The sequence below is a fragment of the Bubalus bubalis genome, chromosome 2 (genome assembly GCF_019923935.1).
Source record: "Bubalus bubalis isolate 160015118507 breed Murrah chromosome 2, NDDB_SH_1, whole genome shotgun sequence".
Lineage (NCBI taxonomy): Eukaryota > Metazoa > Chordata > Mammalia > Artiodactyla > Bovidae > Bubalus > Bubalus bubalis.
Genome location: NC_059158.1, coordinates 22,337,885 through 22,355,324, shown reverse-complemented (window position 1 = coordinate 22,355,324; position 17,440 = coordinate 22,337,885). Strand labels below are relative to the sequence as shown.

General features: G+C 45.0%; 1 protein-coding gene across 1 annotated transcript; it reads left to right on the top strand.

Moving 5' to 3' along the window:
* The first annotated feature begins 1,684 nt into the window (after positions 1-1,684).
* Positions 1,685-16,714, top strand: TRIM27 (tripartite motif containing 27). Its single transcript, XM_006066864.4, has 8 exons — positions 1,685-2,490; positions 3,678-3,773; positions 5,567-5,797; positions 9,561-9,583; positions 11,426-11,541; positions 11,661-11,693; positions 13,412-13,438; positions 15,070-16,714. The coding sequence occupies exons 1-8, from the start codon at positions 2,071-2,073 to the stop codon at positions 15,663-15,665; spliced, it is 1,542 nt and encodes a 513-aa protein (XP_006066926.1). The 5' UTR covers positions 1,685-2,070; the 3' UTR covers positions 15,666-16,714.
* The last annotated feature ends 726 nt before the right edge of the window (positions 16,715-17,440 follow it).

The following is a 17,440-nucleotide window of genomic DNA, read 5'->3' as shown; positions in this document are numbered from 1 at the left end:
GCGACTGAACTACAGGAAAAAGAACTGATGCTTTTGAATTGTGGTGCTGGGGAAGACTCTTGAGAGTTCCTTGGACAGCAAGGAGATCAAACCAGTCAATCCTAAAGGAAATCAATCCTGAATATTCATTGGAAAGACTGATACTGAAGCTGAAGCTCCAATATTTCAACCACTTGATGTGAAGAGCTGACTCACTGGAAGAGACCTGATGCTGGGCAAGATTGAGGGCAGGAGAAGGGGGCAACAGAGGATGAGATGGTTGAATGGCATCACCGACTCAATGGACATGAATTTGAGCAAACTCTAGGAGATACTGAAGGAAAAGGAAAACAGGTGTGCTGAAGTCCATGGCGTTGAAGAGTCAGACATGACTTAGCAACTGAACAACTGTGATAAAGATAAGAAGTATGCCTAGAATGTGACCCTGGAACCATTAATTTTTAGCCTAATAATCCAGTAAATATTGAAATCCTTTCATATAATTATATACAAGGGATAACAGCAATCCAGGAAGTCTGGAGAGAAATCTCTGTCCTCACAGAGTTACTGAAGTATCTGATCTCAGTTTCTTTGAAACATTGTGTAAATAGGCTACAGAAAAAGCGTATAAACAAGGAAACTGGAGGAATAGGTAACATTCAACCAGTTACTAACTAATTTAAAAAAGATTTGTAAACTGACATTGTTGAAATCACTTAGTTCAAAATATAATAATGGAAATTAAAATAAACACAGACAGGCAAGGCTGTCCAAATTCAATTAAATTTAGAGGATAAAGGACAATATCGAGAAAGTAGCAAAGGAAAACAGGAAACACGAAAGTAGGGATGGGCGAACAACGCAAAAATTTTCCAAGTTTGTTGGATAATGAAAACAGCCTGTGGATTATCATTCCCCCTATACTTTGGGAAGGAGCAAGCCTGTTTAGTTCTATTCACTACAGCTCTAGGCAGTAGGTATTTTATTAATGAGCAAGCATGTTTAAGTTCTATTAAGTTCTAGGCAGTGGGTATTTTTTTATTTTAATGGTAAACCTCCTTAGGGTTAAAAAGTTGTACGAAGTCTCCCTCTTCGCTGGGGTATAATTACTCCCATTTCACCAGAGTGGAAACTGAAGCTCAGAATGGTAGACCACTTTGCTTAGGCACAGTAGGAAGTAGCAGAACTGGGCTTGCCTGTTTCTGTGACAGAATGTTTTCATCTAATAATTAAGCCTTTCTTTTACGAAACAGAACGGCGAGCGCCTGTCAATGGGGTTGTTTGATAAAGTTCCTCACAGGCTGGGTGGGACTGAGTCGGCTACTCCCAGCCCTCTGGCCTACCGGGGAAGCCAGATGTCTCTTCTTCCCACACCAACACAAAGCTAGCTTTCTCTCGCCGCGGCAGAGGCCTGGGCACCAGAGAGGAAACCCAACAAAAGACCCGGGATCCAGGTCCAAGGCCCAAGGCTCGGCGGGGGCGCCCGGAGCGGGCAGGCAGGGGTTATACTGACCCCGCCGCACGCCGCGGACACCGCCTGCCTCTAGGACCCCGTAGCCAAGGAGCTTCCGTCCGCGCATTCCGCCCCCGCGCTGGCGGCGAGGCCTCCCGGGTTCCCAGAGAAAGAAACCGTCCAGGCCTGAGGCCGGAATTTCCAGCCTCACGCAGGAGGTCCGGCCCAAGCCCCGCCCCCGAGCCGCCCCTTCCGCTCGCGCAGGGGTGGGGCCTGCGCGGCCGCTGGGATCCGCTCCGACGAGGCCACGTTGTCCTGCGCGTTTTGAGCGCCGGGCTCCGGGAGTCCGATCGGCGGCGATCTTGCTGTCCCTTCGCATAGTCGCTGGGCTCGGTGGGGCCGCGGTATCTCCATACTCCCTCCGCCGGGCGCAGCGGCTCAGGGAGAGGCCCGGCCACCCCGCGGTTCCAGCGCGCGGACGCGTCTGGGATCGGCCCGGGAGGCGTCGCCCTCCGTCAGCCCGGCTGGCCTTTCCGCACCGCCCAGAAACAGCGGACAGGAGGGAGCGCAGTCGAGTTGGGCTCCGCGCTGGGCTGAGCACCGGGGCCCATGCCCGTTCGCCCCCGCGGGCCCGCGCCATGGCCTCCGGGAGCGTGGCCGAGTGCTTACAGCAGGAGACCACTTGCCCCGTGTGCCTGCAGTACTTTGTGGAGCCCATGATGCTCGACTGCGGCCACAACATCTGTTGCGCCTGCCTCGCCCGCTGCTGGGGCGCGGCGGAGACCAATGTGTCGTGCCCGCAGTGCCGGGAGACCTTCCCGCAGCGGCACATGCGGCCCAACCGGCACCTGGCCAACGTGACCCAGCTGGTGAAGCAGTTGCGCACCGAGCGGCCGTCGGGGCCCGGAGGCGAGATGGGCGTGTGCGAGAAACACCGCGAGCCCCTGAAGCTGTACTGCGAGGAGGACCAGATGCCCATCTGCGTGGTGTGCGACCGCTCCCGCGAGCACCGCGGCCACAGCGTGCTGCCGCTCGAGGAGGCGGTGGAGGGCTTCAAGGTGAGGGCCGGGCGCGCGGGCCGGGGAGGGGCCGGAGCGCGAGTCGGACAAAGGGAGGAGAGAGGCAAAGGGGCTTCCTTTTTTCCGCCTAGAAAATGGCTGAGCCGGACGTGTGGTTCACAGCCGTCATTTCCTCTGTCCGCTCCAGAGCCTCGGCACTGAGATTTGGGAGGAAAACCTGTAGCTGTTGATGAAGCCAGAAGTCTCCCCACCCTCATTGCGTTATGTGCCTCTGTGTTTACCCTCTCACGGGCACATTTTACATGACGGCCCATGGAGACCCCTCTTGACTGTATATAAGATAACTGTAAAAGCACGTACGCAGCGACAAGCTTCAGAGAGGCTCGCATTCCTGTTGGCTCCTAGATGATCTCAGACAAAACACAGTCGGACGTTGCCTGGCTGTATTCACATCAAATAGATGCCCATCACCTCTCCTTTCCCCCAGCACTTCCCTGTGCTCCGTCCTCTTCTAGAACCTCCCGGAAAAGAACAAGTTCCTTACTGCCTAAGTCATTTAACCACTGTGAGACTCATAGGAGATAAGACTTATGAAGACTGAGTGAAATAAAATGCTGTGTGGATCCCCTTGTGAACCAACAGATAGGCACAGCTCAACAATAACACGGGAATAAAGTATTAAATATAAAACAGTTGTAAGACAACATTCAAGGCGTGCACATAATCTGTGTTTGAGGACTGCAAGAACATGCACACAATTATGTACATGTGTAAATGTGAGTACGTTCATGCAAAGTTATTCACTGAACATTTATGGTGCTTTCAAAATTATGATTTTACTCACACTGAATACTCTAGTAGGTTGAGAAGGTGGTGTTGGCTCATGTCACACCAGGGGAAAATAGGAGAAGTTAAGTCCTTTTCTCTCCCTACCCGTCCCTGAAAGCTCGACAACTAAAGCCTTCCAGTCCATTCACCTTTCGACTAAGCCATGTGGTATCCTTCCAAAGGCAGGTAGGTAACCCACCATTTAAGATACAAACTTAAAGATACAAACTACCAAAGGAGAGATGTGGTGCCACGGTGATGGCAGTGTGATCCAAGGACAGGCTGTCACCAAGAACTTGGCATCATGAAAGTGGGTTGCACAGGTGATAAGCAGAAGAGTCACACTGGTGCTAAGACCTGCCTTATCTTGAACTGTATACCTGTTTTTGCTTTTTCAGGAGCAAATCCAGAACCAGCTGGACCACCTAAAAAGAGTGAAAGACTTAAAGAAGAGGCGAAGGGCACAGGGAGAGCAGGCGCGAGCTGAACTCTTGGTGAGGTTCCTGGGAATTCACAGATAATATCAGTTCTGTTGGTCACTCTTTTATATTGTAAGACTTGTAAACTTCCCTTAACCTTGTGCAGTCAGATCACCCAGAACTTAATAGGTACGGGTGGAACAACCTTACATGGCAGTTGGGAATTCACCTGGAGAACCAAGGGCTCCCACATTTGGGGGGAAAAGGATGGAATAGTCAACTTTAAAACCCCTGGAGATATGACCTAGCAAAAGTTTAATCTGCTAGCTTTGTGCAGATCAGGGTTGATCCAGGTGAAATTCTTGGGTGTTGGTTAGTGGCCTTTTGTATTGTTCTACAGACAGATGCTGACAGTGGCTTTCCATAAACTTGACTGTTGCTTCTTGCTGGAATGTTCTTTTTCTTGGCAATGATTCTATTCTGAACTTTTCTCTTTGTTCCCTTCTCCTAGTTTCCCAAGGCCTTTGTGGTAAGGATATTTGGGGGAGAGGGTGGTTGTTCTGGAAAAAATAGTCCCTTACCTTTCTGTAAGGACTGCTGCTGCTGCTGCTAAGTCGCTTCAGTCATGTCCTACTCTGTGCAACTCCACAGATGGCAGCCCTGGGATTCTCCAGGCAAGAACACTAAAGTGGGTTGCCATTTCCTCCTCCAATGCATGAAAGTGAAAAGTGAAAGTGAAGTCGCTCAGTAAGTGTCCGACTTTTCATGACCCCATGGACTGCAGCCTACCAGGCTCCTCCGTCCATGGAATTTTCCAGGCAAGAGTACTGGAGTGGGGTGCCATCGCCTTCTCCCTGTAAAGGACTAGAGAGTAAATATTTTTGGCTTTGTGGCCCATATCTCTATCACAACCAGTCAGCTCCCTTGCCGTAGCTCAAAAGCAGCTAAAGACACCATTTACATGAGTGGATCTGTTTCCCAATAAAATTTTACTCCAAGGGAGTAAACACGGGAGTTTGCTGACCCTTTATTCCGAAATAAGCTTTTGTGGAGTCCCTCAGTGGGACAAGTGGTGGAGAAGGAAGGACAGACAACCTTCGGCAAACAAACTGTGCCAGTAGAGAATTATGCTCAAAGCCAGTGAGACAGAAGGCCAGATAGAGGGAATGGATTACATGTGAAAGGTTTAAGGAAACTAATCAAGGTTATTATGTGAGCATTGTAGAAGTTTTGCTTGTATGTTCCAAACCATCCTCCACAGGGCACCCATCTGATCATGTGACTTCTCTGACAGTCTTTCGTGGCTCCCACTTGCAGTGAAGTCCTGCCAGGCTTCTCATCTCTTACTTTATCTGCCGTCTTCACAAGCACTCATGTGCTCCAGCCAGACCCCATCATTTGCCTTTCCATTCTTTGGTCCATGGCATTTCTTCTGCCTGGAAAGCTCTCCCGTTCTTTGACCATAAAGTGAACTTCTAGTCATCCTTCAAGACTTTGTGAACACTGCTTCTGGGAACTGTATCAACTTTTACTGAATGCTGTCACCCTACTTTTGCTTATCTAGCCATGATGACATGTTTCACATGAACCTGACTCTCACTTGACTGAGTTCCTTGAGAGCAGAGACTGTGGCTTTTTTTTTTTTTTTTTTCCAGACTGCCTTGATTATCACTGGGGTAATTCAGTTCTCTGCCATTGTATATCCAGTCAATAAAGACTGGAAAAGAATAAGTGAGTGAACAAGATGCTTGTTTTAGTATACTGGGATGAAATAATGAGGTCTTGGGGTAGATAGACAGGGGAGAAATGTGAAGGGCTCTAGAAGCAGCCTTTCCTCTCTTCACTGCCCTTCCCTGTGGTCTACACAGAGCCTGACCCAGATGGAGAGGGAGAAGATTGTTTGGGAGTTTGAGCAGCTGTATCACTCCTTGAAGGAGCATGAGTATCGCCTTTTGGCCCGTCTTGAGGAGCTAGACTTGGCCATCTACAACAGTATCAATGGTGCCATCACTCAGTTCTCTTGCAACATCTCCCACCTCAGCAACCTGATTGCCCAGCTGGAAGAGAAGCAGCAGCAACCCACCAGGGAGCTCCTGCAGGTAAGACGGAAAGCCCCCTGCCAAGACAGCTCCTGCTCTGCCAAGCAGTATCCAGGGCCCCCTACTCCCTTGTTGAAACTCTGATTGTAGCAAGGGCATGTTGGAAGGGAAATGTCAATAGAGGCCCTGGTTGGCCCAACTTGGGTCAGTCAGTTGCACCATGTAGTGGAAAGGTCAAAAGGAAGACCTGTCCTGCTCAAGCCTGTCCTGCACTGATAAGAAGTCTGATCACAGGCAAGGCTCTTGACCTCTCTGGGCCTCAGTGAACTCAGTTACTCATGTAATGAGGAATTTGGCCCACATGTCATTTAAAGATTATCCTCACCCCAGTATCCTATAATTGTAACATGTATGTGTGCACTATGACAACCACAAAATAACAAGTACCACAAGAAGTGGTCAGCCCAAGCAGTCTTGGGATTTAATCTTGGTTGTATGGGTGATAAAGCTGCAGTAGACCCAGCCCAGCAAGACCACAGGAAATGAGCTGACTGTTTGTCTGTTGTTTGTTCATTCAGTGCATATGAATTTTCTGTTCTGGGTCAAGCAGTGGAATTAAGTGGATAAATAAGCTCTCCTGAAATTTAAATTCTGATGTCGAGATCATATGATAAAGAAGTGAACAAACAAATATCATCAGTGTTGCCATTAAAAAGGGGCTGATGGGTTTAGGGTCAAGAAACTATGGCCCACCACCTGTGTCCTGCGAGCTCATTGTGCTTTTTAGTTTTGAATAGTTGGGGAAGAAAAATCAGAAGAACGTTTGTTATTTTGTGATATGTGAAATTGCATACAGTTCAAGCTTCATTGTCCATACATTTTTATTAGAACATAGCCACGCCCATTTATTTGTTTTGTATTATCTGTTGCACCAGAGTTGAGTAGTTGTGCCAGAGACTGTATGGCCTTTTTCTTAGAAAAAGTTCACCAACTCCTACTTCAGATTAAAAAGAGAAGGCTTAATCTTGAGCTTTAATGAACACCAATATTTAATAGCTAGAGAGAGAAGGAAGAGCTTGCAGGGGGAACAGTTTACCAGAGAGGCAATATGTGATCAGGGAGGAAGAATGTTTCTGGAAGGGGGGAGTGGACAACAGAGGCTAATGCAGTTGAGGTGAAATAATATGAAGGCTGAGATCCATTTGGTTTAAAAACATGAGCATCCTTGATAAACTTTGTATAGAGCTGCCCGAGTGGAGCAGTCTGGGCAAGAGCCACATGAGGAGAAGTTGTAGTGACAGAGTGAATGGAAGATGTGAGAGTAAATGACTATTTCAATAAATAAGGCTATGAAAGAGATATAAAGAAAATACTTGGAGATGAGGTCGAATTGTGGGGCTTTATGGGGAGAGGATGCTTAAAGAAACCAGTTAAACATATCTTTTAAAAAAATGTGGAGAGGAGCATCTGTTGTAAAGATTCAGGTGAAGAAAATTTACTGAAGCTCTAAGGATGAACTCATCTCTGATGCACTGTTTCTGAGAAGGCAGAAGGAAGGGTACTGAAGCATGTAGAAGGGACTTAGCTTTGAAGTATCCTCTGTTGTATAAGAAGAAAGGAGGGTGGGGACAGGTAGATGCAGCAGGTTGTGAGGATTGGTAGCAAAAACGTCTTGGCTTCTATCCTCTTTTGCTGCCATGGAGCAGGGGTTAGAGAAAATGAGTTTGAGGATTGTGGGAAAGTTCTGAAATTACTGTTTCAGAGTATGGGAAAGCAAATTGGTTTGCAAGACGTAGTTGAGTTACTTGGTCAGTGAACGTCAGTTTATATCAGAATTTGTCCAGTTGTGTGACTTTTTCCCATCCCAGCTTTTCATTCTATGATTGTGACTGTTCTGGTTCCAGGCCTAGGGAAAGCTGGTAGTTGGGATCATCCAGGATTAGGGCTTTGCAAGATGTGAGAGGTTTTTTTTGTTTTTGGCCTTGCCACACTATTTATAGGATCTTAGTTCCTTGACCAGGGATTGAACCTGGGCACATGGCAGTGAAACCACAAAATCCTAACCACTGAACTGGTCAGGGAACTCCCCCTGTTCTGGCTTTTTGATTATTATAAAACATACATAACATAAATTAACCATTTTAACCATTTCAAAGTGTACAACTTGGTACATTTAGTAAACTTAACGTTATGCCATCATCACAGCTGTATAGTTCCAGAACACATTCATCATCTCAGAAGGAGACCTCGTACCCATTAAACAGTCACTCCTCATCCCTTTCTACCCAGTGGTAACCATGGGTTTGCTTAATTTTTTAAGGTATTTGTGAGAATATTTCTGAACACATGGACCATGAAATCAAAACTGGATGATCAAGAAAAGTAGAGAAAGAAGGGGGCAAGTTGTGGACTCCATGGGGGAGAGTGGTCATGGTAGAAGTCATTTGAAAAGTAAACTGAATCTTAATGTGGAGAACGGGAGCATTCGCACTAAGGTCAGGAACAGGGCAAGATGGCCACTGTTGCCTAACTGTATTTTAATGTATGAACACACACACAGAGGAATGTTATGCAACTATAAAAAAAGAAAAAGGAAGATACCTATGGTATAACTGATATAGAGGCGTTTCTATAATGTATTAGGAAGTGAAAAAAATCAAAGTGCAAAATATAGATTATGCTTTTTGTGTAAGAAAGAAAAGATAATTAGAAAATACATGTATCTGCAGGTATTTGCAAGGGAAACACTGGAATGATAAACCAGATAATAATGGGGAGAATGGGATGAGAAGAGATAGGAAAAAAGTGACAGATTCTCTGACCAAGTCTCAGATTTTTTGAGCACCAAAATAATTAAGAATAGTGATGAGTTATAACCCATTGAATAAAGTAGGAATTGATAGGTCCATACTAATAATAAATAAGGGAAAATTCTTCCTTCCAGTAGACTGTCGACTAAGTAATGTACAAGGAATTTTGAGGCAAGAAAATGATCATTTGGCAGCTATCATAGTGAAAGGTAATTTAGACAATAATTATCTACAGATGCTAAATCTGAGAGGGAGTTCGATAAGGGCTGGAATGTTAATTTCAAAATGTCATTTGAGATTACTTTTTAATTACAAAAGGAAAAATAGTAGCTATAACATACCACCAATAAAGAAAGTAAATATCAAGTATCTTTAGAAGGAGACATAATGTAAGCTTGAATTTAATCATGGGGCAATACCTGGGAAACCCAAGTGGAGAGATATTTTTAAAATAATTAGCCTGTATTAAGGCAATATCGGGGTCTTCCCTGGTAGCTCAGCGGTAAAGAATCAGCCTGCCTGTGCAGGAGACATGGGTTCGATCCCTGGGTTGGGAAGATCCCCTGGAGGAGGAAATGGCAACCCACCTCAGTAGTCTTGCCTGGAGAATTCCATGGATAGGGGAGCCTGGTAGGGTACACTCCATAGGGTCACAAAGAGTCAGACACGACTGAAGCAACTTAGCGCACACACACACACAATAATAGGTCAAAGAAAGCAAGCTGGGCAGGCAGGTAGGCAGTTGTGGTCCAAGAGTGAGATGCTTGAGTTAGTAGATTTGAAATCTTGAGATCTTTGACCAGCGTGCAGGATGGGAATGCAGGAAGGTGCTGGAATAGCAAATAGTGTGTATCCCAGTTTCCTCTGCCCAGGTTTTACGCAGTGTGTGCTCCTTGTCTCCCTGGTTTCGCCCAGGAGGGCCAGCCTGTAGCTCAGTTTCTAACAAACATCTGTGAGAGAAAACTGACATTATAAATGATTTCTCATGGTTTTCATTTTCCTTTCTCTTGTAGGACATCGGGGACACATTGAGCAGGTACAGTTTTCTCTTTCCCCAGTGCTAAATCAAGCCTGAGTAGACTTTCCCTCATACTTAGAAACTCTGGAAGGAGCCCAGAGCCTGAGGACATCTTACCAAATTTGACACATATCCTGTCTGTCCCCGAACTGAGTCACTAGTGTGCAAAGAACTAGATGGACTGCAGCTCTTCTCAGTAAAACTAAGGAATTATTGACAAATACTGAGGGTGAGGAGTGAAGTGGGGGCCCACTTGAGAGGGTGCTGGTAGTCTATGAGGACACGTCTGTGGAGAGGGTGGAAGCACAGGGCCTCGGGCAAAGTGCAAGGGTATTTTATAGTTTTTGTTTCAGAATCCTTTCTCTTTTGTTATCTCTGTCTTTGTTTCTGGCTCTCTTTTTTCTGTAATGGGGAAAATACAGGCTAAGAAAAGTGTGACCAGCTCAGAAATGAGTCATGAGTTACCTGGATTCTGGCTCTTGTTTTTATTATTTCTCTACTGTATCATCAGATGGACAGTGAGGAAGAGCTACCTGGAAGTTGGAACATGACCAAGTGGGAAAAGCCCAGAATGGGCAAAAAGCCACAATTAAATTGTTTTCAGTGTTAGATGGCAAGGACAGATGGGATAGACCTTGGGGAATATAATGTTTGTTGTAGGAATGCCTACTGGGGTAAAGCCTGACTTTGAGGAAACTGAACTTTGAAGCTAAGTAAAACCCTGAAGGGTGAAAACCCTTCAGAGGAAGCGCAGCTTGATTGTGAGAGAGCATTTGAGGAGGAGATGGGCTGGAAGGGCCATGTGAATAGAATTATTGATAGAGCTGAGCTTTTTGAGGGCTGCTGAGATGGGATGGTATTGAGCTAGAACTGGTACTAGTCCCTGCCAACCGGCCCTAACAAATACTGCCCTCACTTGCTGCTTTTACTTTTTGGTGTCAGTCTAGTTCTGAACTAACACAGAGATAGATCCTTTAGGTTCTAGCATCTTTGAATGTTAAGTTCGGGTTTGACTCTGAAAAAGTTTTGACTTAATCTTTGACTTGACTTAAACATAACTAAAACATTTTGCCACCATTAAAGAAATGTGCAGATAGCTAGCCCAGGGCTGGTTTGGTGGCTCCAGTGATTATCATCAGACTCTCAGGTTTCTCTCCATTTACTCTTCTGCCATACATAAGCTATGCTCCTCATTCTTACAGCCCAAGAAACTTCCTAGAATGCTAACCAGCAGGAAAGAGATAAGTCACATTCCATTCCTTTTTAAGCAGACTTCTCAAATTCATGCAAGATACTTGTTAGCTCTCATTGGCCAGAGGTTAGTCACATTCAGACTAGGCAGGCATGAACCCAGTAAAATTTGGAAGGTGAGAGAAGGGATATTGGGTGTGTAATTAGCAGTCAGTGTTTGCCAGAGACCCTTTGAGGGGGTGGTAGGCAACTGGATATTGTCCAGAGAGTACCTGTCTGTCTGAAAATGTCACTCTTGCCGTATTTGGGAACCTGAGGGTTATGGGCCATTGCCTGCCATGAATATCAAGGACTTGATCATGGAATCTAGTGCTTTCTGGCAAGGTCAGGCTTATATTCAGTTTAATTCAGTGAATCTTTCTGAGGGCATATGCCATTTGAAAAGCCAGAAGCTAATGCTGTGGGAGAATATGAAGGTAAGATGACTCCCCTATTCTGGTCCAGAGGATCACAGTCTAGGAAGAGAATAGGAAAAGGGCTCTACTGGCTGCTATTAAAGACTGTCCACCAATCCACTGACTGGCCAGTTTAGCCCAGGCTTTGTCCTAGACCCTGAAAGAAGTTTGGGTGGGAGGGGGGGGATTCACTCATGGATTTTTTTAAACGTAGGGCTGAAAGAATCAGGATTCCTGAACCCTGGATCACACCTCCAGACCTGCAAGAGAAAATCCACATTTTTGCTCAGAAGTGTCTGTTCTTGACTGAGAGTCTGAAGCAGTTCACAGGTAATGTGAGAAGAGGGATCTCTGAGGGTTTATGCTCTGAATAACTGTATTGCCTGAGAGGAAGTGTTTTCCAGCTAGATAATGGAATGCAAACTGAATATCTTCTTTTCTCCCCATAGAAAAAATGCAGTCAGATATGGAGAAAATCCAAGGTAAATTTATCTACTTAATGGACTTTTGATGTTGAAGTTTCCTGGAAAGATAAACATCTGCACCAGAGTATGGGAAAATGGGAAATGGCTGGCTTCCCCTAATATTTCACATCTTTTTTTTGGCTTTGTTAATTTTTTCAGTTAATAGCCTCTTGTTTCAATTTGAAGTCTTTTAACTAAATACACTCATTTCTCAATCTACATTAATGGAAGAGGAAAATATACAATCCAACAATTAATGCAGAATTAATTTGGTTATTTAAAAATTATTTTTAATTGAGAAAGAGAATCAAGAGAAACTATTCTAGCTATATTCCATTTGAGCTAGTATTTGTAGTTATAATTTATTGAGTTTCTGCTGCATGTGGGCACTGGTACTGACCAGGAGGAGGAAGAATTGAGCATCACTGGTTGAGGCAACACCTCGAGGGCAGGAACCTGGGTAGGAACAGGGATTCAGGAGTCTGGCTGCCTGGGTTCTGGGCCCACCTCTGCCACCTGATAAGCATTCTACACTGTATTTTCCTCATTTGTAAAATGAGGAAGGTAATAGCTTTTACCTCACAAGGCTGTAAGGATTAGGTTTACTTACAATTTCTGAAGCGTTCTAGAATGGAGCCTTCATGTATATTTATTAAACAAAGTATTCTAGGTATTTAAGGGGCACTCTTCAAATATAAAATCTTCTGCTCATGGTAACTTGTAAGCATATAACACACATGCATGCATGCTAAGTCACTTCAGTCATATCTGACTCTTTGTGATCCAATGGACTGTTGCCTGCCAGGCCTCTCTGTCCCTGGGGTTCTCAGGGCAAGAGTGGGTTGCTATGCCCTCCTCCAGGGGATCTTCCCCACCCAGGGACTGAACCTGTGGCTCCTGCACTACTGGTGGATTCTTTACCACTGAGCCATCAGGGAAGCCTTAGCCCATATGGCTGTGTACAAAATGCTGAAATTCCTAGGCAGCTTGATAGAATCTGAAACCCTTATATGTACTTAATCACTTTTCATATTTACTATAAATTACAAGTCCCCATCATTTTTATAATTTTCTATATGTGCTAAAACTTTATTTGCATGGCATCTTTTCAGATACATACTTTTTCACATCTGGCAACATGGATTTAGGGAATGCTCACAAGCAGAACAGGGAGAAACAACACTTAATACCAAAAGTGGTTAGCTCAGACACGACATTCCTTGATCTGACTCTCCTTTATTTTTCCTGCTCTTCTGCACTTAAGTAGCCCATTGAGAACATACCTGTGAAAATGCTTTGTCAACTGTAAATGCAAATGGTGTAGTTTGCCCCAGCTTGGTAGTGGGTGTCACTTGAACCATACATCCCCTAGAACAGGTAGCTTATGAATCCAAGAGTTATGTATGATGTGGACTTAGAACCGTGTCTCTCACTGCAGAGCCAGCTGACCCACTGAGGAGTGGAATCCTTAATCTTGCCTCAGTTTGACCCCATATGCTTCCAGTGTCAAGCTTGTGTTATCTTTATGCTCAAAGTTCCCAACCCCTCTTCCCTTTGAGCTTTTGGCTGGAAGATGGAATCTTAACGCTGTATGAAGAAATGAATGCAGGACTGACAGCAGGGGTTCTAATGGAAACCATTGCTTTATGATGACTCCTAAAGCTCCTTCTGTTGGGTACTTCCTACAAATCTCAGATAACTTCCATAACTTCTTTTCTCTTTTGTTTTTTTTTCAGAATTGAGAGAGGCCCAGTTATACTCAGGTGGGTGATAGGAGACAAAACCATTTGGAAAAAGGAGTAAAAATCCTTATCAACCTAACTACTATTGTGAATGATTTTGGAAAGTGCCTTAATTTGAATTCTTTAGGTTACATTTATTTTTTAAAAAATGATAATAATCACAAAAATTTATTTCTATGTGTTTGTAATATTTGCTTCCTCAAATGCCTCAGATCTGAAAACATGGACCTTTGAAATATGAGGAAATTGAATTCAGGTGCTAGGAAGGATGATAGAGTTGAAACTACGCTTTCCAAAAATGAGCGCACTGCCACTGCTGGTACTCTGGTCCACTGCTGTGCCCAGCCAGCCTCGGGCAGTGTGTGGTTTACGAAAAGCATCCTTCCAAAAAGATTGAACTTGCCTCTTATTCTGAGAGCTAGGGAAAGTCTAGGAAAAATTTGCCGTCATCCCTTCTCTATGTCTCAGATCTAGAGCTGAAACTCTCCCTCCCCTTGACAATCACCTTCACCTGAGGTTCACAGAGTGGCTAAATCTATGATCCCAAACTCATCTGAGGTTTGTATTCACTTGACCACCTTCTGTTCCATGGGATCTTCTTCATGGACAAACAACATGTGTGTTAGTTGCTCAGTCATGTCCAGCTCTTTGCGACCCCATGGACTGGGGCTCGCTGGGCTCTTCCATCCACGGGATTCTCCAGGCAAGAATACTGGAACAAGTTGCCATTTCCTTCTTTATCATGAACAGAGGGACTCTACAAACAGCAGGTCTTCTTTCATTAATGTCCCCTGGTTGTGATCCATATTTAATTCTTTCAAGATTGAATATGTTGCTTATGTCTTACATTTCCTAATATTGCACAGGGTACAGTAGAGGGAACCAAAGAGCATAAGGCACTGACCTACCCTTGGAGTTAAATGTCTGGTTGGAGGTATGAGGTCTACCCATGACATGAGGGAATAAATGGGCAACTGTTGTCAACAGATTGTTGAACCAAGAACCATGCCTCTGAGGTTCTTGGTCACCTCCACCAGTTGTCATGAGCCTTTTGTGGGAGACAGTCAGCCTACCTGAACTATGGTTCAGAGAGAGAATGTTAGGGAATCTTCCCTCTGAACAAGATATGAAGAACAAGTGAGAGAATATGTCAGTGATTTTAAAACTGGAAACCACCACATGATTGTCAGATGCATGTGGCACTATTTAGTGTCTTTATCTGACATAATATGAATATCTGTATGTTTCACAGCAGATCTGTTAGTGTTGGTTGTAGAGTGCTACACCACACCATGTCTGTCTAAATACTGTAAAGTTCCGGCCCCTGAGGCTTTTGGATTAAGGGGTTGGACATACACTTAAGAAAACCTTAAATTCAGCTTATAACGGATATTGTGGTTTAAAATGTGGAAAAGCAAGTGGAGGTAAAAATTTCAGTACTTCCAATATATCCTAGCTAAATGAGATAACTAGCTAAGCCAAACAGTAATTTTGGGAATGTCTGCTTCAGGGTGGACTTGAATGTATAAAACGAATGTGTCTTTGCTGGAGAGCTCTTACTCTCTTCTCAGGGATAGGAGAAAAGCTGGGTGTTCAGAGTGGGCTGTCCTGGTGCTCGGCTAATCCTCCTCTGCCCCTGTGTTTCTCTGCAGTGGATGTGACTCTGGACCCAGACACAGCCTACCCCAGCCTGATCCTCTCTGATAACCTGCGGCAAGTGCGGTACAGTTACCTCCAGCAGGACCTGCCCGACAACCCTGAGCGGTTCAATCTGTTTCCCTGTGTCTTGGGCTCTCCATGCTTCATCGCTGGGAGACACTATTGGGAGGTAGAGGTGGGAGATAAAGCCAAGTGGACCATAGGTGTCTGTGAAGACTCAGTGTGCAGAAAAGGCGGGGTAACCTCGGCCCCCCAGAATGGATTCTGGGCAGTGTCCTTGTGGTATGGGAAAGAATACTGGGCTCTTACCTCCCCAATGACTGCCCTCCCCCTGCGGACCCCTCTCCAACGGGTGGGGATTTTCTTGGACTATGATGCTGGTGAGGTCTCTTTCTACAACGTGACAGAGAGATGTCACACCTTTACTTTCTCTCATGCTACCTTCTGTGGGCCTGTCCGGCCCTACTTCAGCCTGAGTTACTCTGGAGGGAAGAGCGCAGCTCCTCTGATCATCTGCCCCATGAGTGGCATCGATGGGTTTTCTGGCCATGTTGGGAATCATGGTCATTCCATGGAGACCTCCCCTTGAGGAGGTGAACTCAGGCCAGAAGGGCTGCTGGCCGTACTCCCACCCCAGGCATGAGGCATCTTGTTGCCTTGCCACTTCCTGCCCATCACAGCTGGATGTTCTTACTACTTTCTGTGCCCTGCAGTGCAAGACAGGATGTCTGTGTTCTCTGCCATCCCCTCCCTTCCCACGAAAATTGTGAGATGTAATAAGTTATCGAGATTGCCCAGAAATAAAAACCAGATGTCCACCTCCAGTGTTCCACACTTCTTGGTCTTACACATTACTGGAGGAGATAAAGAATATGGATAATCTTGGGTTAGGAGAGCCATTCAAGATACTTTCACCTGGGCTCAGCCCCATATAGTGATCATGGGTATTTGCTGTCATTTCTGAACCAGCGCTTCTTTCTGAGAACCCACAGCTGAGCTATAAAGTCCTGTCAGCATGGATCCCTTTGTCCCAGTTTTTCCTTTGGGATTAGTACCTCTACCCCTGATTCTCAATCTGTTGTAGTTTTATTAACTCCATTAAAGAGGCCTGTATGTGTTTTGATTAGTTACAGTTATTTTACTGTAATGGTGGGAAATAGCCCCACCTCTGTTAGGAGATAATGTTCTAACCAATGTGCTCTTTGCCTCTATCTTTTTGAGGGCTTTGTCAGCTCCCTTCATTCTAATGAAAAGTGTATCCTGGTCCTGGATGCACATCATCCGGGATTATTTTCTGCTCAGCACCACTCATTGTTCCTACCTCCCCTCCCACTTCCATTTGTGGACTGATGGTCAGTCATACCCTATCCCTGGAAGGGTTCTGGGACAATATTCCGGGGGATTCATTGACTTGTCTCCATTTTTCCCTTCTATTTCAAGGGAAGGGGGAGTTTACCTTTCCAATGTGTGTACATCAAGGGGCTATTCCATCCCCATGGCCATTGGGTCACGAGGCATTCTGAGGTCAGAAGGTCAAGACAGATCACTAGCGTAAGCCCCCATGATGGTTCTTAGTCTTCTCTTTCTTTGGGTACATGCTCCTCTGTTTAAAAATAAAGTGAGTATGGATGTTGTTTACACTGTTGTTGTTTTCTGGGTCTTGGTAGGACTGGGTTCATAGATATTGGAGGAGGAGGCATGGTTAATGGTGTTGATTTCCTCTATGGGTTGAGAATCTCATTCTGGTCAATATTTTACTTTCAACTGGATGATAAAACAGTACCATGTCACTACTTTCTACTGGTGCTTGGAAAGTAGTGTTGGACTGCCATAGCCTATAGCTTTGTATTGGCGAATCCTGTCACTTCTCTGGGAAAGTGTTCTCTCAAGTCCTTATTATAACTGACAGTGGGTGTGCAGCGATGCTTGGTATAGATCAGAGCGCCCAGAGCTTGCTTCCCACCTCAGAAGCAGCGACCTAAGCCCTTAGGGTCATGGAGGTCACCACATTCTGAGGGGGAAAACTACGCTGAGAGGACAGCTCTTTTCCAGGAGGTTTTCGATCTTTTCTGCTTTTGGACATGACCTCAAGACGACAAGATTTTGTGGTCTTAGTCTTGTACCCAACATTGTGGTTCATGGCTGAAGATCATGCATTGGTGATATGTCCTGATACATGTATTTATTCAAAGGTTTTAAGAGAAATAACCAGGAGCTACAGAGAGGGGCTTCCATGAGGCTAGGTTAGCTTTTGCTGAATAGTCTCAATAGATATAAATACATGTGCTAACATATATATTATTATGTATATAAAATACTACTACACAGATATAGAGCAGTGCTTAGCACATAGTTTGAAGTGCT